This window comes from Lethenteron reissneri, chromosome 58, assembly GCF_015708825.2.
Source record: "Lethenteron reissneri isolate LAM-NWPU_2019-01 chromosome 58, ASM1570882v1, whole genome shotgun sequence".
Lineage (NCBI taxonomy): Eukaryota > Metazoa > Chordata > Hyperoartia > Petromyzontiformes > Petromyzontidae > Lethenteron > Lethenteron reissneri.
The window spans coordinates 9655306-9680782 of NC_083836.1; the positions used below are offsets into that span (position 1 = coordinate 9655306).

The 25477-nt window shown below is 49.8% G+C and overlaps 1 protein-coding gene across 1 annotated transcript in view; it reads right to left on the bottom strand.

The window, feature by feature from the left end:
- The window catches only part of LOC133357468 (polyunsaturated fatty acid 5-lipoxygenase-like), a 59745-nt gene extending 41236 nt beyond the window's left edge, over positions 1 to 18509 (bottom strand). Inside the window, exon 1 of the mRNA XM_061575413.1 lies at positions 18476 to 18509. Within this exon, the coding sequence (XP_061431397.1) occupies positions 18476 to 18509 (34 nt within the window). The remainder of the gene's footprint in view (positions 1 to 18475) is intronic.
- Positions 18510 to 25477: the final 6968 nt, after the last annotated feature.

Genomic DNA, 25477 nt, shown 5'->3' on the forward strand with positions numbered 1-25477 from the left:
AGAACGGCTGCTTGCGTTGTGGCCGAAAACGTCGTGAGAATAATTGTATTATGTTTTATTTTTATTATTTTATTACTTCACTTCTACGAGACTAACTCGGACATTTATTTTCCAAACCCGTAATCGTAGCCAGCTTTACAGCTGTCTGAGGATGTTGACTTTTACGTTTGATCTAAAGTTGCCACGTTATTGTTGTTGCGAAACCGACCCTATTACCTGCAACTTCCATTGACCGACGGGAGATGTAGGGTCCGTGAAAATGATTATTCTTGTCCATAATCGTCCTCTTCTTTGGGATTATATGCGGGTTTCCCCCTACCCTGCTTCCTAAAAGCGGCTTACTACCCCACATTTATTTGTCGTGGATAAGTAGAATAATACAAATTCCTTCCATTATATGCAGGCTATTCACAAGTTTAAAACATTTATTTTCACACTCTGATTGGACAATTAAACACGTAATCAACGATTTTTGGGTTTAGATCGCGTTTATTTATAAATGTGTCGTAACCCTCCACCACCCGACACGGCCAATCAGTAAAAAATGTGTCACGTTGACAAAGACAAATAGTTCACTGCTTTAGCCCACCGGTGTGTTGAAGCAACAACATTCACAATTTGAGTACGACGTTTCGCTGGTAATTACAACCAGCATCATCGGGCAATTCGCCAGAATGGTGAGGCTCTCCTGTGTCTCCCGTTCTTATATAGAGCAGCAGCAGGATGACGTCATCATTAACTCATTAACTCATCAGGTGCAAAGATTCAAGGGGGGAGTGATTGTAATTATATACTAGATTAGTAATCAGGCTATTGTTACGATGCGAGTTGTAGATTAGTAATCATTTGGAATGTGTTTTATTGTGATTATGCTACATTAGTAATCTGTTAGTGGTTGTTTCCCTTATAAGTAATTGTAATGTATCTTATTTAATAATACGCTTCCAGGCCGCACTAAGCCTGTAGCTGTCTGAGCGATTAAAGTTATTTCTGTTTCTCTCAATTTCAATCGATTCTCTAATTAGTCTTTGCCAGTAGTAACTAGTTTTACACAACACTTCCACGTTGTCAAAATCAATTGAGTGTCCCTGTTGGCATGCATGTTCTGCTACTGCCGACAGTTGTGTTTGTGATAGTTTAATATTTCTCTGGTGTTCTTTAAGTCTTACACTAACGTTACGCCCTGTCTGTCCAATATAGCATCTGCCACATACACAATTAATCCGATATACACCTTCTGTTGATAATTTAGGTAATTCGTCTTTAGTGCACGTTGCTAGTTGTTGAATTTTGTGTACTGTACCAAATCTTACTGTAATGTTTTGCTTTTGCAAAACACGGGCTAATTTATCAGTTACTCCTGAGATAAATGGTATTTTTATTGTTTTAATAATCTGATCGCTTTCAGCAGTGTTGCTTTGCGATCGTGATTTGGCTTTTAGTGCTCTGTTAATTTGAGCATTATTGTAGCCATTCTGTCTTAGTGCTTCTTTAACATGTTTAATCTCTCTTACTAGACTTTCACCATCTGACACTGTTTTAGCCCGATGTATGAGCGTCTTGATAAGAGAGGATTTCTGAGCTGGGTGATGATGCGAATCTGCATTCAGATAGGCATCAGTGTGCGTTGGCTTTCTGTAAACGCTGTGTGTTATTTTACCGTTTGGGCCATGCCCAAGTAAAATATCCAGGAACGGGAGTGTGTTATTCACCTCCATTTCCATGGTGAACTGAATGGCCGGGTTTTGTGCATTGAGATGATTTAGAAAATCGTTAAGTGTATCTTTACCATGTGGCCAGACAACCAAAGTGTCATCCACATATCTAAACCAAAAGGATGGTTTTAATGTGCTCGAGGCAAGTGCTCTGGTTTCAAAGTTTTCCATGTACAAATTTGCTATAGCAGGAGATAAAGGAGAGCCCATTGCTGCTCCCTCCCTTTGTTTAAAGAATTCGCCTCTCCATAAGAAGTAAGTGTTATTTAAACAATGGTCTGCGAGTTTCGGAATATCTTTTGGTAAACCTGTATTCTTTACCAGTGTATCAAGTAATTTAAGCGACTCGCTCACTGGAACCTTAGTGAATAGCGAAATCACATCAAAACTCACCAAAATATCATTAGGGTTAAGTTTAATATCTTTGATCATATTCACAAGATGTTCTGAATTTCTTATGAATGATGATGTCCTACCGATGTAAGGCTGAATTTGTTTAGTTACATATTTTGCTAATTTATAGGTGGCAGAGCCAATTGTACTGACTATAGGTCGTAAAGGGATGCCGACTTTATGGATCTTTGGTAGCCCATACAGTCTAGGTGGTTTTGAAGCCCTTGGCTTCATTAGGAATTGCTCATTTTTTGGGATTAATGAATTTGCAATGATTGCAGTAGTCTTACGTTCCAAAGTATTAGTTGGATCTCGTTTAATTTTAATGTAGGTACTTTCCTCTAATAAATCTTTAATTTTATTATCATAATCGGCTCGTGACATCACTACTGTAGTGCGGCCCTTGTCAGCTGCTAGGATTTGAATATCTTTGTTTAGACGAAGCTCTCTTAAGGCTTTTGCCTCGTTCGAGCTAATATTTACTTTAGGTACTTTACTATTCTCAATAATTTTGGCAACCTCGTGTCTAGTCATCTCTGCCTCATTATGTGGAAGGAGTCTTACTGCTGATTCTACCTCAGCAATTATCTCATCCACTGGAATTGTGCGTGGGGTAACGGCAAAGTTAAGGCCTTTAGAAAGGACAGAAATCATGTCAGTGGTTAAATCAGTGTTAGTCAAGTTCATTACGGTTTTGTTTTCAAATTGTTCGTTTTAATAGGGATTTGTTTATTGTAAAGTCTAGAAAATGTGTTAATTTGGTTAGCATTTGTTAGATTAAACACATCAGCCGATTGTTGTGTTATAGTATCGATTCATGCATGGACACACTATTGCTTATATTTAAATGTAAATGCTTTAGCGATTCAGAAATGTTGGATAATTCACTCCTGATAATGTGTTTAATCTAACAAATGCTAACCAAATTAACAAATTTTCTAGACTTTACAATAAACAAATCCCTATTAAAAACGAACAATTTGAAAACAAAACCGTAATGAACTTGACTAACACTGATTTAACCACTGACATGATTTCTGTCCTTTCTAAAGGCCTTAACTTTGCCGTTACCCCACGCACAATTCCAGTGGATGAGATAATTGCTGAGGTAGAATCAGCAGTAAGACTCCTTCCACATAATGAGGCAGAGATGACTAGACACGAGGTTGCCAAAATTATTGAGAATAGTAAAGTACCTAAAGTAAATATTAGCTCGAACGAGGCAAAAGCCTTAAGAGAGCTTCGTCTAAACAAAGATATTCAAATCCTAGCAGCTGACAAGGGCCACACTACAGTAGTGATGTCACGAGCCGATTATGATAATAAAATTAAAGATTTATTAGAGGAAAGTACCTACATTAAAATTAAACGAGATCCAACTAATACTTTGGAACGTAAGACTACTGCAATCATTGCAAATTCATTAATCCCAAAAAATGAGCAATTCCTAATGAAGCCAAGGGCTTCAAAACCACCTAGACTGTATGGACTACCAAAGATCCATAAAGTCGGCATCCCTTTACGACCTATAGTCAGTACAATTGGCTCTGCCACCTATAAATTAGCAAAATATGTAACTAAACAAATTCAGCCTTACATCGGTAGGACATCATCATTCATAAGAAATTCAGAAGATCTTGTGAATATGATCAAAGATATTAAACTTAACCCTAATGATATTTTGGTGAGTTTTGATGTGATTTCGCTATTCACTAAGGTTCCAGTGAGCGAGTCGCTTAAATTACTTGATACACTGGTAAAGAATACAGGTTTACCAAAAGATATTCCGAAACTCGCAGACCATTGTTTAAATAACACTTACTTCTTATGGAGAGGCGAATTCTTTAAACAAAGGGAGGGAGCAGCAATGGGCTCTCCTTTATCTCCTGCTATAGCAAATTTGTACATGGAAAACTTTGAAACCAGAGCACTTGCCTCGAGCACATTAAAACCATCCTTTTGGTTTAGATATGTGGATGACACTTTGGTTGTCTGGCCACATGGTAAAGATACACTTAACGATTTTCTAAATCATCTCAATGCACAAAACCCGGCCATTCAGTTCACCATGGAAATGGAGGTGAATAACACACTCCCGTTCCTGGATATTTTACTTGGGCATGGCCCAAACGGTAAAATAACACACAGCGTTTACAGAAAGCCAACGCACACTGATGCCTATCTGAATGCAGATTCGCATCATCACCCAGCTCAGAAATCCTCTCTTATCAAGACGCTCATACATCGGGCTAAAACAGTGTCAGATGGTGAAAGTCTAGTAAGAGAGATTAAACATGTTAAAGAAGCACTAAGACAGAATGGCTACAATAATGCTCAAATTAACAGAGCACTAAAAGCCAAATCACGATCGCAAAGCAACACTGCTGAAAGCGATCAGATTATTAAAACAATAAAAATACCATTTATCTCAGGAGTAACTGATAAATTAGCCCGTGTTTTGCAAAAGCAAAACATTACAGTAAGATTTGGTACAGTACACAAAATTCAACAACTAGTAACGTGCACTAAAGACGAATTACCTAAATTATCAACAGAAGGTGTATATCGGATTAATTGTGTATGTGGCAGATGCTATATTGGACAGACAGGGCGTAATGTTAGTGTAAGACTTAAAGAACACCAGAGAAATATTAAACTATCACAAACACAACTGTCGGCAGTAGCAGAACATGCATGCCAACAGGGACACTCAATTGATTTTGACAACGTGGAAGTGTTGTGTAAAACTAGTTACTACTGGCAAAGACTAATTAGAGAATCGATTGAAATTGAGAGAAACAGAAATAACTTTAATCGCTCAGACAGCTACAGGCTTAGTGCGGCCTGGAAGCGTATTATTAAATAAGATACATTACAATTACTTATAAGGGAAACAACCACTAACAGATTACTAATGTAGCATAATCACAATAAAACACATTCCAAATGATTACTAATCTACAACTCGCATCGTAACAATAGCCTGATTACTAATCTAGTATATAATTACAATCACTCCCCCCTTGAATCTTTGCACCTGATGAGTTAATGAGTTAATGATGACGTCATCCTGCTGCTGCTCTATATAAGAACGGGAGACACAGGAGAGCCTCACCATTCTGGCGAATTGCCCGATGATGCTGGTTGTAATTACCAGCGAAACGTCGTACTCAAATTGTGAATGTTGTTGCTTCAACACACCGGTGGGCTAAAGCAGTGAACTATTTGTCTTTGTCAACGTGACACATTTTTTACTGATTGGCCGTGTCGGGTGGTGGAGGGTTACGACACATTTATAAATAAACGCGATCTAAACCCAAAAATCGTTGATTATGAATAACATTGGTCGCGAAAGCCTACGTGTTAAATTAAACACGTGTTAGAAACACGCGACCATACCGTCGTGCCAATGAGCAATGCAGGAAGGAAACCAAATAGAAAGTGGTGAGATAGAACCACTTATTGGCAGAAGCAAGCAGAGTACAGTATGTATGTGGAAGATGCCAACAGTAAGACAGATGTCAAGAAGTTATTCAATGGCCAATCGATTGTGGTAAGATGTAATAATGTAGCTCCATAACCGATTAGGAATGCGGTGGTCTCTCAATTTACGATGCCATCGATTAACGATATTCGATTCACGATCAGCCTCCCATAGGGTCCTATTGTTTCTATTAGCGATATATTTTCGATTAACGATATGTTTATGCAGACCCGCCAATTTCGGCCAATTGGAGCAATCATCTAAGTGGACTCAGCAGACCTCATCTAGTCAGCGACGCAGACATTTTATGAGTGTTTGATAACAAATGCCTGCTCGCTTTTCAATATTTGATGTGCGTTGAATATGGAAGCAGCTCTCTTGAATACTTAGTGCTTTTCTGCTTAAAAGTTAAATAAGATCAATAACAATGAATGTGAAGAAAAATGCTTTAATATTTTATCGTCACGTTTATTAAATTTGCGTATTTAAATGTTATAAGCTTTGTTTTTTAGGGTGAAAAAGTTCAACTTCCGATCGTCTTGGAACAAATTAAGCCTTTACCATGTATTTCCTACTTTCGATTAACGACAACTTAAATTCACGGTGGTTTTCATAGAACCAATTAATACCGTTAACCGAGGAACTACTGCATATGGAAGATACCAACAGTAAGACATATCAAGAAGTGTTTCAATGGCCAATCGATTGTGGTAAGATGTAAGAATGTAAGAACCATAACCAATGCGGAATATTAATGACAAAGTGAGAGGTAGAGGCTGCCCTTTGTGGGACATGTCCGCGGGGCAAGCAGGAGGTTGGAATGCTGACTGGAATCTTTGCGCACACAAGTCTGGCGACCAAGGGGAAAGAACTACGAGTTGGAGGTTGTTGGGTATACTGTGAGGGCAGAATCCTGGAGGGCGTGCGTATGTTGTGCAGCAGCTGCGGGATCCTGTGGAGGTGTATGGAGCAGCGGTGGCCAACCAGCATCTCCGTGCGGCTCTTTAATCCACCACATGACAGCTGTCACAGCACCAAAAAAATAACGAATGGCTCCCCGTGCCGAAAACTTTCAATATATACACATATATACACTTGGCTCTTTGCAGAATATCATGGCTACTTTTTGGCTGTTGGTCTGTTACAGGTTTGCCACTCCTGGTACAGAGCTTATATTTGTGTAATGAAGGACCCATAATTTAGCACTTCTTGGATACAGTTTATTGTCAACAACAACAACGTCCAGTGGCCCACCGGGAGCCAACGCAAGTACAGTTGACTCCCAATTATCCGCGTATGGCTGATCAGATTTGCGGATTAACCACGCATCTGAGATTTTGACGTAAATTAATAACTCAAACCCAAATTAATCATCAAAAAAAGTAACATCGATATTCTTGGAAATATTTATTACAAGTCACGTGCTTAAACCGAACAAATATGTGCTCCGGTTAATCCGAAATCTATGTGATCGCCTCTACAGCACAATAGTTGCAGATCTTTACAACAGTGGGGGCGCAGTTTGATGTTCATTGGCGTGGCTCTGCTGCTGTCCACTTAGTGGTCAGAGTCTTCTACGTGGGAGCAGGAAAGTGTTATCATTGAGCACGCGCATCCATTGGTCGATCGTTAGTATTCGTTCTTAATTTAAACATATGTTAGTGGTTTTTGACATAAATATCCACGGAAAATGGTTATATTTTTGGATTCTCCAGTTAGAGGTTTTTTGGGTTAGGTCGCGTAAATATATAAATGTGTCGTTAAACCCCGCCACCACCCGACACAGCCAACGGGTTTTAACGACACGTGTATATATTTACGCAATCTAACTCAATAAACCTATATCTATATATATAAAATCGTTCATGTCTGTCTGTCTGTGTGTGTGTGTGTGTGGACTTTGGCCCATACGCACTTTCATTGGACGGCGGTTGCCCCTGGCAACGGCTAGCCACGCCTTCGCCGCTTTCATTGGACCTGGCAACGGCTAGCCACGCCTTCGCCAAGGGCTGCAGTTTCATTGGACGGCGGTTGCCCCTGCCAACGGCTAGCCACGCCTTCGCCACTTTCATAAGCTCCGTATTTAATTAAATAATATCCATTACACAGTATTGTTGGAGCGCTAGGGGGGGGGGAAGGAACGCCACCCGTACCCTGCCTCTTCCAAGCCGACAATTTTAGGCGAGGCCGCAGGCTTTGCACGCTACTAGGCCTCGACACCCACCACGCCACTCTGAGGTAAATTCATCAAAGTTTTTCCTACTCTTCACTACACCCCCACCACAATGTGTGCTATTAATATTACTTTTAAACCCAACGCGCCAACAATCGATTACTTTAATGTTCACTGTACAAATACTCATTAAGCTGGGTGAGCGTACTGCCAGTCTATCATGTACACTGTAGCCTGCTTATTAAGCTCGGTGAGCGTACTGCCACTCTATCACGTACACTCTAGCCTGCTTATGAAGCTGAGTGCGTGTACTGGCAGTCTATAATGTGGACTCTTGCCTGGTTATTATAATCGATTCTTTATATGTTCTTTGTACAAACAGTCATTTAGCTGCTTGAGCGACCCCAGTTCGATTCCAACTCACGCCCACCACCGCTGACGATTATTTGAAACGGACCTGGCCCTCCCCTAGGTCCACTCAGCCTCAAAAGCGTAACTGCTGTCGTGTGTGAACATCGTCACTGGGGAGACAAAGGCGGCGGGGCATCGTGGATCCAAGTCCCGGGCGAAGCCGGGTCATGTGTATGTGTGTTTGTGTTTATGTGTATGTCTGTGTGTCTCTATGTATGTGTGTATGTATGTGTATGTATGTGTTTGTGTGTATGTGTGTGTGTATGTATGTGGGTTTTTTTTTATGTCTTTATGTGTATGTCTGCGTGTCTCTATGTATGTGTGTATGTACGTGTGTGCATGTGTTTGTGTGTATGTATGTGTGTGTCTATGTATGTGTGTCTATGTATGTGTGTGTATGTGTGTGTATGTATGTGTGTTATGTGTCTGTCTGTGTCTGCATGTATGTGTGTGTGTATTGTGTATGTGTTTGTGTGCATGTATGTGTGTGTTTGTGTGTTATGTGTCTGTCTGTGTCTGCATGTATGTGTGTGTGTATTGTGTATGTGTTTGTGTGCATGTATGTGTGTGTTTGTGTGTATGTGTATGTCTGTGTGTATGTGTTTGTGTGTATGTGTGTGTATGTATGTGTGTGTATGTGTTTGTATGTGTTTGTGTGTTTACGCTCGCATTACACAAATGTGTTGCTGGTCTAAGGCGTTCCTCGCACAGCATTGCCGCTTTATTATTTCAGTCGTTTACTGCCTTACGCACCCTGAAAGTCGTGTGTGTCTGCAGCAAGCGCGTGTATGTGTACCTATGGACGCGCGCGCGTGTGTTGTGTAGGGGGAACGGTAGTGTAGTGCTTAGCGTGCTGTCTGTGTCTGTGTGTGTGTGTGTCTGTCTGTGTCTGTCTGTGTGTGTCTGCGTGTGTCTGTGTGTGTGTCTGTGTGTGTGCGTGTGTGGTGTGTGGGGAGCGGTAGTGTAGTGCTTAGCGTGCTGTCTGTGTGTCTGTGTGTGTGTGTGTCTGTCTGTGTCTGTCTGTGTGTGTCTGCGTGTGTCTGTGTGTGTGTCTGTGCGTGTGTGGTGTGTGAGGAGCGGTGGGTGTAGTGCTTAACGCTACGCTGCGCTACCAACCCGGCGAACCCAGTTCCATTCCCGCTCACGGCCACCACCGGTCACGATTATTTGAACCTCCCCTAGGTCCACTCAGCCTCAAACGAGTAACTGGTGTGGCGTATTAACATCGGCACTTGGGAGACAAAGGTGGCTGGGCGTGGTAGATCCAAATCCCGGGCGAAGCCGGGTCATGTGTATGTGTTTATGTGTATGTCTGTGTGTCTGTATGCATGTGTGTATGTATATGTGTGTATGTGTTTGTGTGTATGTCTGTGTGTGTATGTATGTCGGTTTTGCCGCCGTGGTGGATCCAAGTCCCGGGCGAAGCCGGGTCATGTGTATGTGTTTATTCGATTCCCGCTCACGGCCACCACCGGTGACGATTATTTGAACCTCCCCTAGGTCGACTCTGCCTCAAACGAGTAACTTAACTACTGTAGCGTATTAACATCGCCACTGGGGAGACAAAGGCGGCCGGCCGTGGTAGATACAAGTCCCGGGCGAAGCCGGGTAGTACAGCTAGTTATGGATAATATTGCTCGCGAAAGCTTACGTGTTAAACTGATTATCCAGTGATTTGTAATTATCTGCGGGCGTCCTCCCCGTGATTGGCGCAGATAATCGAGAGTCTGCTATACTTTGCTTTCCTTCTCCCGATTGCTTCCTTCCATCATCCTTCCCATTTAACCTCACACCTTCCAATTAATTCCCCATCTCGCAACAACCCCACGCGTCACTACTCTTTCGCGACTCATATCTATGTTTATGCAATAGCGCCCCTCGTGGCGGATACGATGTACACAGTATCACCCCCACCCCACATGTCTTGCAAAGACCCGATCCAAAGATGTCCAAAATACTTATGTATAAAAAGTCTACTGAGGCATTGCACAGTGACTGCATTATTAAATGTCCATTAGTTTGCGATGGACATTGAATACCCTCTTCAACATAAAATGTCAATATGACCACACCTACGATCAGCACGGTTGGCTACGGATGGTGCTGTGAAAGAAGTCAAACATACTTATGACGACAGTGGGAGCCTGAGCAGATCGGGTGTAAAACCAGGCAGCAACGCATGAAGTGCATAAAAGACAGCGTTTCATTGTCTATGTCATGTGTAATGTACAGCGCCGGCCCCGTGACCTGGATGTTACCGTTCATGTTGTTGCCGGACAGGGGTGTACACGGCGTGTGACTCCTTCGCCCGATATGCAGGAGGTCGTGGGTTAGATCCCGACCCTGACGCCTGCTGTATATTTGGAGTTTGCGGCATCTCTCTCCCCGTGGCGGCGAGGATTTTTCTCCGGGTCCTCCGGGTTTTCCCTCCACATTTAGGATCAACATCGCGCGTGTGGCGGATTTGGCTGCTATAAATTCCCACGTGATGAGTCACTTCGTTGAGCTGTCAATTGTGGTCAGGTCGCTTCTGAAAAGTGCTACACAGCTCAGTGGGCCTTACCTGGTAAAAATAAAAATAGGTAGGGGGGCGTCCATAAATGACGTCACGCGATTTTTCACCCCCCCCCCCTCGTCACACGGCATCACAAAAAGTCAGACCCCCCCTCAAATATGACGTCACAAAGCTCTGCCCCCCCTCCCCCAATAAAACATGCTTCAAATCGCTTTACACTATTGTCATTGTCGTGCGTATTTAACGTGGCGCTGCACTCTGATGGGAAGGGGGGGGGGCGGAGTTTGGCTGTGGGAGTTTACAAGGGAGAGGGAAGAGGGTCTGTGGTGTGCAGGGACGGGAGGCACCGGGGAGACAGGGGGGAGGGTTTGTGGCGTGCATGGGCGTGTGGGGCTAGATAAATTAGCAAGTTAATGGACTTGTACAAGTCGAAATCGGACGACGACAACCCTCTTCCCTCTCCCTTGGCGACAAGGGAGAACCCTTAGGGGTACCTTCATTTTGTCTATAGAATGTACCATTCCAGGTGACGTAAGTATTGGTAAGGCAGTGCCTTTCGGTAGTCACGTAGGTAGAAAAATAATAAATCACGTTTAGATCGCAACACAAGCAACCGTCATCAGGTGAGAAAGAACTGCTGCAACATAAGGTAGAAGGAAAGCTGCTGATGCAGGCTGCTTCTCAAGGGTAGAAATGGGCGTAGCCACCTCAGCTGTTTTTAACTCAGCTCACTTGGTTGCTCTAATCAAGGACATTTCTCAGTCTCCAGATCATTTGCTTGTCAGTTTCGATGTAGTCTCTCTGTTCACCAAGGTACCTTTGCCTGACACCATTGCAATCATTGAAGACTTGGTCCAACAGGGACTAAATCCGGATGTACCAAGTTTGTACCAAGTTTGGTGAGGTACTGCCTTACCAATACTTACGTCACCTGGAATGGTACATTCTATATACAAAATGAAGGTACCCCTATGGCAGGGGTCGGGAACCTTTTTGACCGGGAGAGCCATAAAAGCCAAATATTTCTAAATATATTGCATTGAGAGCCATATAGTATTTTTAACGTATAATACATTAAATATGTATTACTTTTAATGCGACTTCTGGTGCTGCATGGTTTTGCTGATGGCCTTGTAGTCTGGTTCGTACGTGGTGAGGTTGAGCTTCATGCAGGCGTTGAAGCCCCGTGAAATTTATCTTCAAAACTTACTTCTGTTTACTTTAAAATGACACAGTATTGTTAAGCAATATCACAAGTATTTTAAAATCAGTTCCAAACTGATTTTCGTATTTTTTTTCAACTCAAAATTGTCTGGGAGCCACATGCCGTCACCAGAAGAGCCATATATGGCTCGCGAGCCATAGGTTCCCGACCGCTGCCCTATGGGGTCTCCCTTGTCGCCAGTGGTAGCGAATGTTTTCATGGAGAAAGGTGAAACGGATGCACACAAGTGACTTTAATGACTGTCCCAGCCCCAGGTCTCACGACAATGGACACCAGTAGGGGGAAGTTGGTTGACCCCCTCCCACCATACACCACCTCTAACTTGCAAACTTCTTCTTTCGTATGGCTGATGTGGATGCAGAGCAGCAGCATCTACAGTTTCACATTCAAGAGTGGAAGCTGGCAGCCTTTCACGCGGCCCACTCCGTTAAGTGAGAAATCATGCCGAAATGTCATTAACCGAACATTGATCATCGATCTCACCAAAGCAGCAACACTTGATAACTAATTTCACCATTCACTCCATTCACCCATTGCACGTGGACAGCAACCAAAATAGCAAGTCATTTTTTGGCGAATTCGGTAAAAAAAAACCCTCAATATTTCAAGAGTTTTAATGCACGTGATGAATACGTACACAGTCTTCAGAGTCGCATGCGGCTCTAGAACCCGCAGGTTGCCGACCGCTGCACGTGAATATGCGTGGCCATGGCGCACCGTGGCAACCCCAATTGCACCCGGTGAAATCCCGTCCTTGGGCCCACGCTGATGCTGCTCGGGCGGCCGACCGCTCAAGCTGCAGTCGGAGCATTTCACGTCGGGGCTTCACCACCCTGGCGCCGTGCCAGCAGTGTTCGCGGTGGAATGTGCCCCCTCCCATAGTTACGGCGGGAACGGTCACTTTATGAACTACGAGTAGCGGAATGAGGTCTGCCGGTCCACCCTGCAGCCGGACACTCATGATGGTGCAAAGTTGCTCATGGATCGCGATTCGAGTCCAAACACACGGGCACACAACCCACAACATACAATGCGCACACGCACCGACATTCGCCACTAGGTGTCAGTGGTGTCACCAAAGTGCTTGCGCCATGCTGGGTGGACTTTTAAGCACACACACGTGCTCCTGTCCCTTGATTGGCTTCCCCGTCCATACCCCGAATTGATTTTAAGATTCTCTTGCTGGTGTTCAGGGCCTTAAATGGACTTGCTCCTGCCTACATTCATGAACTTCTTCACCCACATATTCCATCAAGATCATTAAGATCTGATAATTGGTTTTTTACCCTTTTATCTGGCAACAAAACTGACACCTTTTTTTACAAGGAGTCAAGTTTGCATTGACCACAATACCTGCAGTCGGAATGTAAACAAAAAACATAACTCTGATAATGTATGCACTGTCCTTGAAATTGATTGGTCCACACCCGAGACAGCTTTCCTTAGAGCCTAGTCTCACATGGTGTTGGACCAGATGACGCCAAAAGGCGCACAACTCAAAGACAATGCACCATCAAGTATGATAGCTCAGGGTAAGCATTTACACCATTGGAACCTCATTTGCCAGTGCAAAATATGATACTAGATTTTTTACCCTTTTATCTGGCAACAAAACTGAAACCTTTTTTTACAAGGAGTCATGTTTGCATTGACCACAATGCATTCCGACTGCAGGTATTTTGGTCAATGCAAACATGACTCCTTGTAAAAAAAAATGTCAGTTTTGTTGCCAGATAAAAGGGTAAAAAAACAATTATCATATTTTGCTACTGGCAAATGAGGTTCCAATGGTGTAAATCATTAAGATCGTCAGATTGTGCATTGCTCACTGTCACCACGCTCGAGGCTTCACACTTGGGGTGATGGCGGCGACTTTGCAATTGCGGCTCCTGAACTCTGGAACTCGTTGCCCCTTCGAGGTCAGGCTTCTGAGAAACTTTACAAATCTTCAAATCTCAACTAAACACATCTTTTTAAAATTGCTTTCTCTCGGGTTATTGTCAAAACTTCTGACTTTTCTTGGTTGATGTTAAACTATTTTCCGACTTTTCATGCACAGCACTCTAGAGAACAATTGTTTAAGGGCGCTTTATACATTGACATTATTATTACTAATTAGCTACCAGAAAAGGTGCAACACCGTGTTTTGAAGCATGTAATACTTCAGTTTGTAGTTGCCGACTACATGAAAGGACGTGAAATTCAGGTTTGAGGTGACGGCCGGTATTCGGCAGAGCCGAATTCACCAACTTTATTCAATGCATTCGATAACAACCAACCATGCGTAGAGATGTTTAAAAACCCAGACACCAATAATAACACCCATTCCTTAATTAACTTTTGCCCAAATGTAAACACACTTCTTGAAAATACATCAGCCACGTTTTGCTTTATTGTTTGTATTTAACTTGTATTCAAAACAAAACAAATGGTGAATTGCACCCAAGAGTCAGGGCAAGGCCGACTAGGAAGTGCTGGGCGGTTTGCACTGTTCAGCACTTAGGCGCACAGGTGAGGTCTGCACCAACAGGTGATGGCGGTTGCAGGTAGTTGGGGACAGCTTTTTGCACCTTCATCTCGGTCATCAGAAGGACATGGTGATACTGGATGCAGCAGTGACGGATTTGTGAGCTTGGACCGTAGGGGTTATCGCAGTGCTACTTCGGAATACGTGGCTCGTATCTAGAAAAGTGCGAGTTGAACTCCTGAGCGGGGGTAAATGTGAGCTCCTTCATCATTTTAGAGGGTCGATAAAATAAGTGCTACTTTGTGTGGAAGTCAACGTTGGTTGTTGCCATGGATGGACTTTCATCACCTCCCACAGAAATATGGATATTTCACCACCGGGTCAGGGGCAGCGTGGATAATTTTGAGCACCTTCTCGCTTCGAATTGTAACGATTTGCATCACGAAGGCGGCTGGGAGAAAGGGGGCCATGAGATGGAGTGCAACTTTGATGTGCAGGCACGATGCCCTCCGGGCCCAGGACACGTGTTGAAAAGCCTGGGGTGTCCATAGAGGATGCCGAGGGCGCACTGCATTTGGCTTGTACAAATGTCGTGGGTGGGCAGGAATGGGCAGCCACCCCGCCCCCCTACGTTCCCATGCGGCATTTAGGTTGCGACAAGTGGGATGGCCGTGCTTGCGTGTGTTGTAGGATGAGAGGTGGGGAGCGGTGGTGTAGCGGTTAGCGCGCTGCGCTACAAACCAGGTGACTCGAGTTCGATTCTCGCTCACGGCCAACGCTATTGAGGATTATCTGAACTGGACCTGGGCCTCCCCTAGGTCAACTCGGCCTCAAATGAGTACCAGGTGTAATGTGTAAACATCGCCACAAGGGAGACAAAGGCGGCCGGGCGTGGTGTTGGCCACCCACCCACTTGTGTGCCGTGCCGGCCTTCATTAGGTGCTCGCTAGCAGCACTTGCCCCATCAGTCTGTTCAGGCTATACGGGGGAATCATTGTCTTTGTATGATATGGGAAAAACAGGTTAGTGAGAAGCACATAAGAGTGACACCCAGAAGTCAGATGGTGGGATACTGTGAGGGCGGACCTTGGAGGTCAAGTGTGCACCGTCCGGCAGCCGAGAGACCTGGTAAATAACTTTGACGCCAACGTGTGCCTAATTGGGCCACGAGCATCAAGAGTTTCTCAAGCGGCCTCACCAAGGTGACGTAAGGACCCTCAGACTGCACGGCGAAGACACTTGCGGTAAACGGGGTCTGTAAGACATTTGGGGTGAACGGGGTCTGTAAGACATTTGGGGTTAACTGAGTCTGTAAGACATTTTAGTTTAACCGGGTTTTCAAGACATTTGGGGTTCACGGCCTTAGAGAGGGAGTCACAGCCACGACTTCCCCTGGACACCTCTATCTCAACGAACCGATGCGTTTTTTGTTTGTTTGCTTGTTGCTGTGATTTGCAGCTGCAACGACACTCGCCAATGCGGGTTTTTTTCCCACGGTCGTAAACGACGCGAACATCTTCAGTCGTTCAAGCGCGCATTCCAGGGATCGCTGCTCGTGAACTCGACGTTGAATTCAGAATTGTCATAATTGAAGCGCGGCGTCGATGAGCCGCTGGCGACCGTGATGACGTCGTCTTGGTCGTCGCCCTCCTCCTGCAATAGCTGGGACTTTGACCTGCGCACGGAAGAGCACGGCTCAGATTAAGATCGCGCCCAACTCCTGCACAGATGGTCACCGCATCGCGTGGCGCTTTCAGGTGCGCTTCTGCGGCCGTCTGGAATGACGCTCTTCCGATATTAGGAAGCCACTGGAGCTGTGCACTTTTAAATGATGTAGATTGACAAACTCATTTCTTTAGAAAAGCTTTTTGTGCTTTAGTTTGGTGTCCTTCCCGCCACAACCTCTGATGACGTACAAATTAAGTTCAACGTACACACATATGTGCAGCGATGTAGTGAGCCCCGTCGCTTCTCCCACCTTTCACTGACACTTTACGCGAGACCACCAGGTGGATGTTAATAGTGAACATGCGTGCTGGGATGCAACTCTCATGCGGTACGAGCTGCGTATTGCATTGAGCGGCAACCCATAGAATCGTGGAGCCCATGGGTTTGTTTAACACGAACTTCGTTCGCACCGTATGTAGCCAACCGTACTAATTGGACGTCAGTTTAACACGTAGTTTTTCGTGACCAGTATTATTCATCTTGATTTGAAGCTTTCGTGACTGCAGGAATCCATACTCTTTGGCTCTTTTAGTAAAGTCACGTAGGTAGAAAAATACTCGATCACGACGTTTCGATAGCAACACAAGCCATCGTCCTCAGATTAAACAATACAGCAGGCGGACTGCTGAGGCAAGAGGAAATGTAGCGAGAGAGCTACTGCCACAATAAGTGATATACGTTTGTGGTGGGTACACCCAAGGGTAGTGGGCGGGGCCAGGGATGGAATTTGTAAGTAAATGTAAGGCGAGCAAACAGAAGAGGGGAGGGGCTGCCATGACGAGCGAGCGGTGGGGATGCAATTTACAGAGGGATCGGCGGCAGGAGAGCGAGGGGGTGGGGCATGTGGAGTGACATCACGTACGGGACACACATTATTGGATTATTCTAGCAGTAATTTCAATAATCTTTTCAATAAAGAAACGTACATTTTTTAACGAATTTGCGTAAAAATATTTATTTCCTTTCGACCTTCTTCTGCGGGAGTGTAAAAATCCACCCGCTCATGATTATTAATGACGGGGGGGGGAGGGGGGCTCTTTTGTAGTGACATCACGTACGGATGTAGCGCTGTGCTGCGTATATTTATTTTTGACCGTCACTTTCTGTAAAGAAACGTCTTATTTGAAGCGATTTTGCATAATAAATGATTTAATTAGCTCGACCTTCCTCTGCGTTAGTTTAAAAATCCACCCACTCATGAATATTAATGATGGGGGGGGGGGCCTCGTTGTGGAGTGACATCACGCGGGAGGGGGGGGCTCATGTGGAGTGACGTCAATACAGGGGAGTGGGCTTCATGTGGAGTGACGTCACGCGCGGGACACACACATTCTTGGCTTATAGTAGTAATACACAACATGTACTGCAATTCATTACAGGTGAGTCACATGCTAAGGGGCTAAGTAGTGATCTATTACATAATTGTATACACCCCCACACCCCACCTCTGATCTTGAATCCTGATGGGGTTCAACAATGATGACGTCATCTTGCACTATTTAAGAATAGTGGATGGCTTCACTATTCTGGCAAATCGCTTGAAGATGCTGGATGGAATTTCCAGCGAAACGTCGTACTCAAATTGTAAATGTTATGGATCCACTCTTCAACACACCGGTGGGCTAAAGTAGTGAACTATTTGTCTTTTTTCAATGTGACACATTTTTTACTGATTGGCCGTGTTGGGTGGTGGAGGGTTGCGACACATTTATAAATAATCCGATCTAACCCAAAAAATCTTGATTATGACTAATTGGACGTATGTGTAAATATGACTGCAGGAGATTGTTCCTGTTAAGGAAGCGCAAAAAAGACTCGGGCTGGAATGATGCATTCGTGAACGTGATGCATTGGCTTGCGACATCCCCGTGGCCACTGGGAGTGACAATTCACTTAATCGGGAAGGGACAGAAGCAGATAATTATCAGATGATTATCTGCTTCTACTTCTGAGATCTCGTGCCCTTTGGTTCACAAAGCACGAGGCAGCACTTTCCCACCTGCCCTCTTACAGACAGTTATGCATGACATTCAAAACCATTTGATCATTTTTATGTATATATTATTATTTTTTTATTCTCGAAATTGAAATTGAGCCAAATTAAGTTGGTCTATCAAACCAAATTTAATATAATTTTCTCGTGCAGTCAATCGGTAACTGGGCTGAGTCCATAAATCCGTATCATTCTGACCTGCCCCTACTGCACATCCGTGAAAAAGGGATTTAAAGCTCATTAGATCACTCCTGCAGAATAAATCAAGATTCTGATTCTGAATCCACTGCATTTCAGAACCTGGTTAAATCGAAGGCAGCTCTCTGGATTGCAACCAAGGATCTCAGCGGTGGTCAGCTCCGCCCCCTGACCTGCGAGGAACCCGGCCACCTTATGATAGTCCATCGGCAATGCTGCCTGTGACACTGGCGTGTCCAGGAGCAGGGAGGCACTGGTGCGTGTGGCTGTGTGGAGTGGGTGTGGAGGGAGGCACTGGTGTGTGTGGCTGTGTGGGGTGAGGGGGAGGGAGACACTGGTGTGTGTGGCTGTGTGGGGTGGGTGTGGAGGGAGGCACTGGTGTGTGTGGCTGTGTGGGGTGAGGGGGAGGGAGACACTGGTGCGTGTGGCTGTGTGGAGTGGGTGTGGAGGGAGGCACTGGTGTGTGTGGCTGTGTGGAGTGGGTGTGGAGGGAGGCACTGGTGCGTGTGGCTGTGTGGAGTGGGTGTGGAGGGAGGCACTGGTGTGTGTGGCTGTGTGGGGTGAGGGGGAGGGAGACACTGGTGCGTGTGGCTGTGTGGAGTGGGTGTGGAGGGAGGCACTGGTGTGTGTGGCTGTGTGGAGTGAGGGGGAGGGAGGCACTGGTGTGTGTGGCTGTGTGGAGTGGGTGTGGAGGGAGGCACTGGTGCGTGTGGTTGTGTGGAGTGGGTGTGGAGGGAGGCACTGGTGTGTGTGGCTGTGTGGGGTGGGTGTGGAGGGAGGCACTGGTGTGTGTGGCTGTGTGGGGTGAGGGGGAGGGAGACACTGGTGTGTGTGGCTGTGTGGAGTGGGTGTGCAGGGAGGCACTGGTGTGTGTGGCTGTGTGGAGTGGGTGTGGAGGGAGGCACTGGTGTGTGTGGCTGTGTGGAGTGGGTGTGGAGGGAGGCACTGGTGTGTGTGGCTGTGTGGGGTGGGTGTGGAGGGAGGCACTGGTGCGTGTGGCTGTGTGGGGTGAGGGGGAGGGAGGCACTGGTGTGTGTGGCTGTGTGGGGGAGGGAGGCACTGGTGTGTGTGGCTGTGTGGGGTGAGGGAGGCACTGGTGTGTGTGGCTGTGTGGGGGAGGGAGGCACTGGTATGTGTGGCTGTGTGGGGTGAGGGGGAGGGAGGCACTGGTGTGTGTGGCTGTGTGGGGTGAGGGGGAGGGAGACACTGGTGTGTGTGGCTGTGTGGGGTGAGGGAGACACTGGTGTGTGTGGCTGTGTGGGGTGGGTGTGGAGGGAGGCACTGGTGTGTGTGGCTGTGTGGGGTGAGAGGGAGGGAGACACTGGTGTGTGTGGCTGTGTGGGGTGAGGGGGAGGGAGACACTGGTGTGTGTGGCTGTGTGGAGTGGGTGGGGAGGGAGGCACTGGTGTGTGTGGCTGTGTGGGGTGAGGGGGAGGGAGACACTGGTGTGTGTGGCTGTGTGGAGTGGGTGTGGAGGGAGGCACTGGTGTGTGTGGCTGTGTGGGGTGAGGGAGGTACTGGTGTGTGTGGCTGTGTGGAGTGGGTGTGGAGGGAGGCACTGGTGCGTGTGGCTGTGTGGAGTGGGTGTGGAGGGAGGCACTGGTGTGTGTGGCTGTGTGGGGTGGGTGTGGAGGGAGGCACTGGTGTGTGTGGCTGTGTGGGGTGAGGGGGAGGGAGGCACTGGTGTGTGTGGCTGTGTGGAGTGGGTGTGCAGGGAGGCACTGGTGTGTGTGGCTGTGTGGAGTGGGTGTGGAGGGAGGCACTGGTGTGTGTGGCTGTGTGGAGTGGGTGTGGAGGGAGGCACTGGTGTGTGTGGCTGTGTGGGGTGAGGGGGAGGGAGACACTGGTGTGTGTGGCTGTGTGGGGTGGGTGTGGAGGGAGGCACTGGTGCGTGTGGCTGTGTGGGGTGAGGGGGAGGGAGGCACTGGTGTGTGTGGCTGTGTGGGGGAGGGAGGCACTGGTGTGTGTGGCTGTGTGGGGTGAGGGAGGCACTGGTGTGTGTGGCTGTGTGGGGGAGGGAGGCACTGGTATGTGTGGCTGTGTGGGGTGAGGGGGAGGGAGACACTGGTGTGTGTGGCTGTGTGGGGTGAGGGGGAGGGAGACACTGGTGTGTTGCTGTGTGGAGTGGGTGTGGAGGGAGGCACTGGTGTGTGTGGCTGTGTGGGGTGAGGGAGGCACTGGTGTGTGTGGCTGTGTGGAGTGGGTGTGGAGGGAGGCACTGGTGCGTGTGGCTGTGTGGGGTGAGGGGGAGGGAGGCACTGGTGTGTGTGGCTGTGTGGGGGAGGGAGGCACTGGTGTGTGTGGCTGTGTGGGGTGAGGGAGGCACTGGTGTGTGTGGCTGTGTGGGGGAGGGAGGCACTGGTGTGTGTGGCTGTGTGGGGTGAGGGGGAGGGAGGCACTGGTGTGTGTGGCTGTGTGGGGTGAGGGGGAGGGAGACACTGGTGTGTGTGGCTGTGTGGGGTGAGGGGGAGGGAGACACTGGTGTGTGTGGCTGTGTGGGGTGGGTGTGGAGGGAGGCACTGGTGTGTGTGGCTGTGTGGGGTGAGAGGGAGGGAGACACTGGTGTGTGTGGCTGTGTGGGGTGAGGGGGAGGGAGACACTGGTGTGTGTGGCTGTGTGGAGTGGGTGTGGAGGGAGGCACTGGTGTGTGTGGCTGTGTGGGGTGAGGGAGACACTGGTGTGTGTGGCTGTGTGGAGTGGGTGTGGAGGGAGGCACTGGTGTGTGTGGCTGTGTGGGGTGAGGGAGGCACTGGTGTGTGTGGCTGTGTGGAGTGGGTGTGGAGGGAGGCACTGGTGCGTGTGGCTGTGTGGAGTGGGTGTGGAGGGAGGCACTGGTGTGTGTGGCTGTGTGGGGTGGGTGTGGAGGGAGGCACTGGTGTGTGTGGCTGTGTGGGGTGAGGGGGGGGGAGACACTGGTGTGTGTGGCTGTGTGGAGTGGGTGTGCAGGGAGGCACTGGTGTGTGTGGCTGTGTGGAGTGGGTGTGGAGGGAGGCACTGGTGTGTGTGGCTGTGTGGAGTGGGTGTGGAGGGAGGCACTGGTGTGTGTGGCTGTGTGGGGTGAGGGGGAGGGAGACACTGGTGTGTGTGGCTGTGTGGGGTGGGTGTGGAGGGAGGCACTGGTGCGTGTGGCTGTGTGGGTTGAGGGGGAGGGAGGCACTGGTGTGTGTGGCTGTGTGGGGGAGGGAGGCACTGGTGTGTGTGGCTGTGTGGGGTGAGGGAGGCACTGGTGTGTGTGGCTGTGTGGGGGAGGGAGGCACTGGTGTGTGTGGCTGTGTGGGGTGAGGGGGAGGGAGGCACTGGTGTGTGTGGCTGTGTGGGGTGAGGGGGAGGGAGACACTGGTGTGTGTGGCTGTGTGGGGTGAGGGGGAGGGAGACACTGGTGTGTGTGGCTGTGTGGGGTGGGTGTGGAGGGAGGCACTGGTGTGTGTGGCTGTGTGGGGTGAGAGGGAGGGAGACACTGGTGTGTGTGGCTGTGTGGGGTGAGGGGGAGGGAGACACTGGTGTGTGTGGCTGTGTGGAGTGGGTGTGGAGGGAGGCACTGGTGTGTGTGGCTGTGTGGGGTGAGGGAGGCACTGGTGTGTGTGGCTGTGTGGAGTGGGTGTGGAGGGAGGCACTGGTGTGTGTGGCTGTGTGGGGTGAGGGGGAGGGAGACACTGGTGCGTGTGGCTGTGTGGAGTGGGTGTGGAGGGAGGCACTGGTGTGTGTGGCTGTGTGGGGGAGGGAGGCACTGGTGTGTGTGGCTGTGTAGGGTGAGGGAGGCACTGGTGTGTGTGGCTGTGTGGGGGAGGGAGGCACTGGTATGTGTGGCTGTGTGGGGTGAGGGGGAGGGAGGCACTGGTGTGTGTGGCTGTGTGGGGTGAGGGGGAGGGAGACACTGGTGTGTGTGGCTGTGTGGGGTGAGGGGGAGGGAGACACTGGTGTGTGTGGCTGTGTGGGGTGGGTGTGGAGGGAGGCACTGGTGTGTGTGGCTGTGTGGGGTGAGAGGGAGGGAGACACTGGTGTGTGTGGCTGTGTGGGGTGAGGGGGAGGGAGACACTGGTGTGTGTGGCTGTGTGGAGTGGGTGTGGAGGGAGGCACTAGTGTGTGTGGCTGTGTGGGGTCAGGGGGAGGGAGACACTGGTGTGTGTGGCTGTGTGGAGTGGGTGTGGAGGGAGGCACTGGTGTGTGTGGCTGTGTGGGGTGAGGGAGGCACTGGTGTGTGTGGCTGTGTGGAGTGGGTGTGGAGGGAGGCACTGGTGCGTGTGGCTGTGTGGAGTGGGTGTGGAGGGAGGCACTGGTGTGTGTGGCTGTGTGGGGTGGGTGTGGAGGGAGGCACTGGTGTGTGTGGCTGTGTGGGGTGAGGGGGAGGGAGACACTGGTGTGTGTGGCTGTGTGGAGTGGGTGTGCAGGGAGGCACTGGTGTGTGTGGCTGTGTGGAGTGGGTGTGGAGGGAGGCACTGGTGTGTGTGGCTGTGTGGAGTGGGTGTGGAGGGAGGCACTGGTGTGTGTGGCTGTGTGGGGTGAGGGGGAGGGAGACACTGGTGTGTGTGGCTGTGTGGGGTGGGTGTGGAGGGAGGCACTGGTGCGTGTGGCTGTGTGGGGTGAGGGGGAGGGAGGCACTGGTGTGTGTGGCTGTGTGGGGGAGGGAGGCACTGGTGTGTGTGGCTGTGTGGGGTGAGGGAGGCACTGGTGTGTGTGGCTGTGTGGGGGAGGGAGGCACTGGTATGTGTGGCTGTGTGGGGTGAGGGGGAGGGAGGCACTGGTGTGTGTGGCTGTGTGGGGTGAGGGGGAGGGAGACACTGGTGTGTGTGGCTGTGTGGGGTGAGGGGGAGGGAGACACTGGTGTGTGTGGCTGTGTGGGGTGGGTGTGGAGGGAGGCACTGGTGTGTGTGGCTGTGTGGGGTGAGAGGGAGGGAGACACTGGTGTGTGTGGCTGTGTGGGGTGAGGGGGAGGGAGACACTGGTGTGTGTGGCTGTGTGGAGTGGGTGTGGAGGGAGGCACTGGTGTGTGTGGCTGTGTGGGGTGAGGGGGAGGGAGACACTGGTGTGTGTGGCTGTGTGGGGTGAGGGGGAGGGAGACACTGGTGCGTGTGGCTGTGTGGAGTGGGTGTGGAGGGAGGCACTGGTGTGTGTGGCTGTGTGGAGTGGGTGTGGAGGGAGGCACTGGTGCGTGTGGCTGTGTGGAGTGGGTGTGGAGGGAAGCACGGGTGTGTGTGGCTGTGTGGGGGGAGGGGGAGGGAGACACGGGTGCGTGTGGCTGTGTGGAGAGGGTGTGGAGGGAGGCACTGGTGTGTGTGGCTGTGTGGGGGGAGGGGGAGGGAGGCACTGGTGTGTGTGGCTGTGTGGAGTGGGTGTGGAGGGAGGCACTGGTGCGTGTGGCTGTGTGGAGTGGGTGTGCAGGGAGGCACTGGTGTGTGTGGCTGTGTGGGGTGGGTGTGGAGGGAGGCACTGGTGTGTGTGGCTGTGTGGGGTGAGGGGGAGGGAGACACTGGTGTGTGTGGCTGTGTGGAGTGGGTGTGCAGGGAGGCACTGGTGTGTGTGGCTGTGTGGAGTGGGTGTGGAGGGAGGCACTGGTGTGTGTGGCTGTGTGGAGTGGGTGTGGAGGGAGGCACTGGTGTGTGTGGCTGTGTGGGGTGGGTGTGGAGGGAGGCACTGGTGCGTGTGGCTGTGTGGGGTGAGGGGGAGGGAGGCACTGGTGTGTGTGGCTGTGTGGGGGAGGGAGGCACTGGTGTGTGTGGCTGTGTGGGGTGAGGGAGGCACTGGTGTGTGTGGCTGTGTGGGGGAGGGAGGCACTGGTGTGTGTGGCTGTGTGGGGTGAGGGGGAGGGAGGCACTGGTGTGTGTGGCTGTGTGGGGTGAGGGGGAGGGAGACACTGGTGTGTGTGGCTGTGTGGGGTGGGTGTGGAGGGAGGCACTGGTGTGTGTGGCTGTGTGGGGTGAGAGGGAGGGAGACACTGGTGTGTGTGGCTGTGTGGGGTGAGGGGGAGGGAGACACTGGTGTGTGTGGCTGTGTGGAGTGGGTGTGGAGGGAGGCACTGGTGTGTGTGGCTGTGTGGGGTGAGGGGGAGGGAGACACTGGTGTGTGTGGCTGTGTGGAGTGGGTGTGGAGGGAGGCACTGGTGTGTGTGGCTGTGTGGGGTGAGGGAGGCACTGGTGTGTGTGGCTGTGTGGAGTGGGTGTGGAGGGAGGCACTGGTGCGTGTGGCTGTGTGGAGTGGGTGTGAAGGGAGGCACTGGTGTGTGTGGCTGTGTGGGGTGGATGTGGAGGGAGGCACTGGTGTGTGTGGCTGTGTGGGGTGAGGGGGAGGGAGACACTGGTGTGTGTGGCTGTGTGGAGTGGGTGTGCAGGGAGGCACTGGTGTGTGTGGCTGTGTGGAGTGGGTGTGGAGGGAGGCACTGGTGTGTGTGGCTGTGTGGAGTGGGTGTGGAGGGAGGCACTGGTGTGTGTGGCTGTGTGGGGTGAGGGGGAGGGAGACACTGGTGTGTGTGGCTGTGTGGGGTGGGTGTGGAGGGAGGCACTGGTGCGTGTGGCTGTGTGGGGTGAGGGGGAGGGAGGCACTGGTGTGTGTGGCTGTGTGGGGGAGGGAGGCACTGGTGTGTGTGGCTGTGTGGGGTGAGGGAGGCACTGGTGTGTGTGGCTGTGTGGGGGAGGGAGGCACTGGTGTGTGTGGCTGTGTGGGGTGAAGGGGAGGGAGGCACTGGTGTGTGTGGCTGTGTGGGGTGAGGGGGAGGGAGACACTGGTGTGTGTGGCTGTGTGGGGTGAGGGGGAGGGAGACACTGGTGTGTGTGGCTGTGTGGGGTGGGTGTGGAGGGAGGCACTGGTGTGTGTGGCTGTGTGGGGTGAGAGGGAGGGAGACACTGGTGTGTGTGGCTGTGTGGGGTGAGGGGGAGGGAGACACTGGTGTGTGTGGCTGTGTGGAGTGGGTGTGGAGGGAGGCACTGGTGTGTGTGGCTGTGTGGGGTGAGGGAGGCACTGGTGTGTGTGGCTGTGTGGAGTGGGTGTGGAGGGAGGCACTGGTGTGTGTGGCTGTGTGGGGCGAGGGGGAGGGAGGCACTGGGGTGTGTGGCTGTGTGGAGTGGGTGTGGAGGGAGGCACTGGTGTGTGTGGCTGTGTGGGGTGAGGGAGGCACTGGTGTGTGTGGCTGTGTGGAGTGGGTGTGGAGGGAGACACTGGTGTGTGTGGCTGTGTGGCGCTTG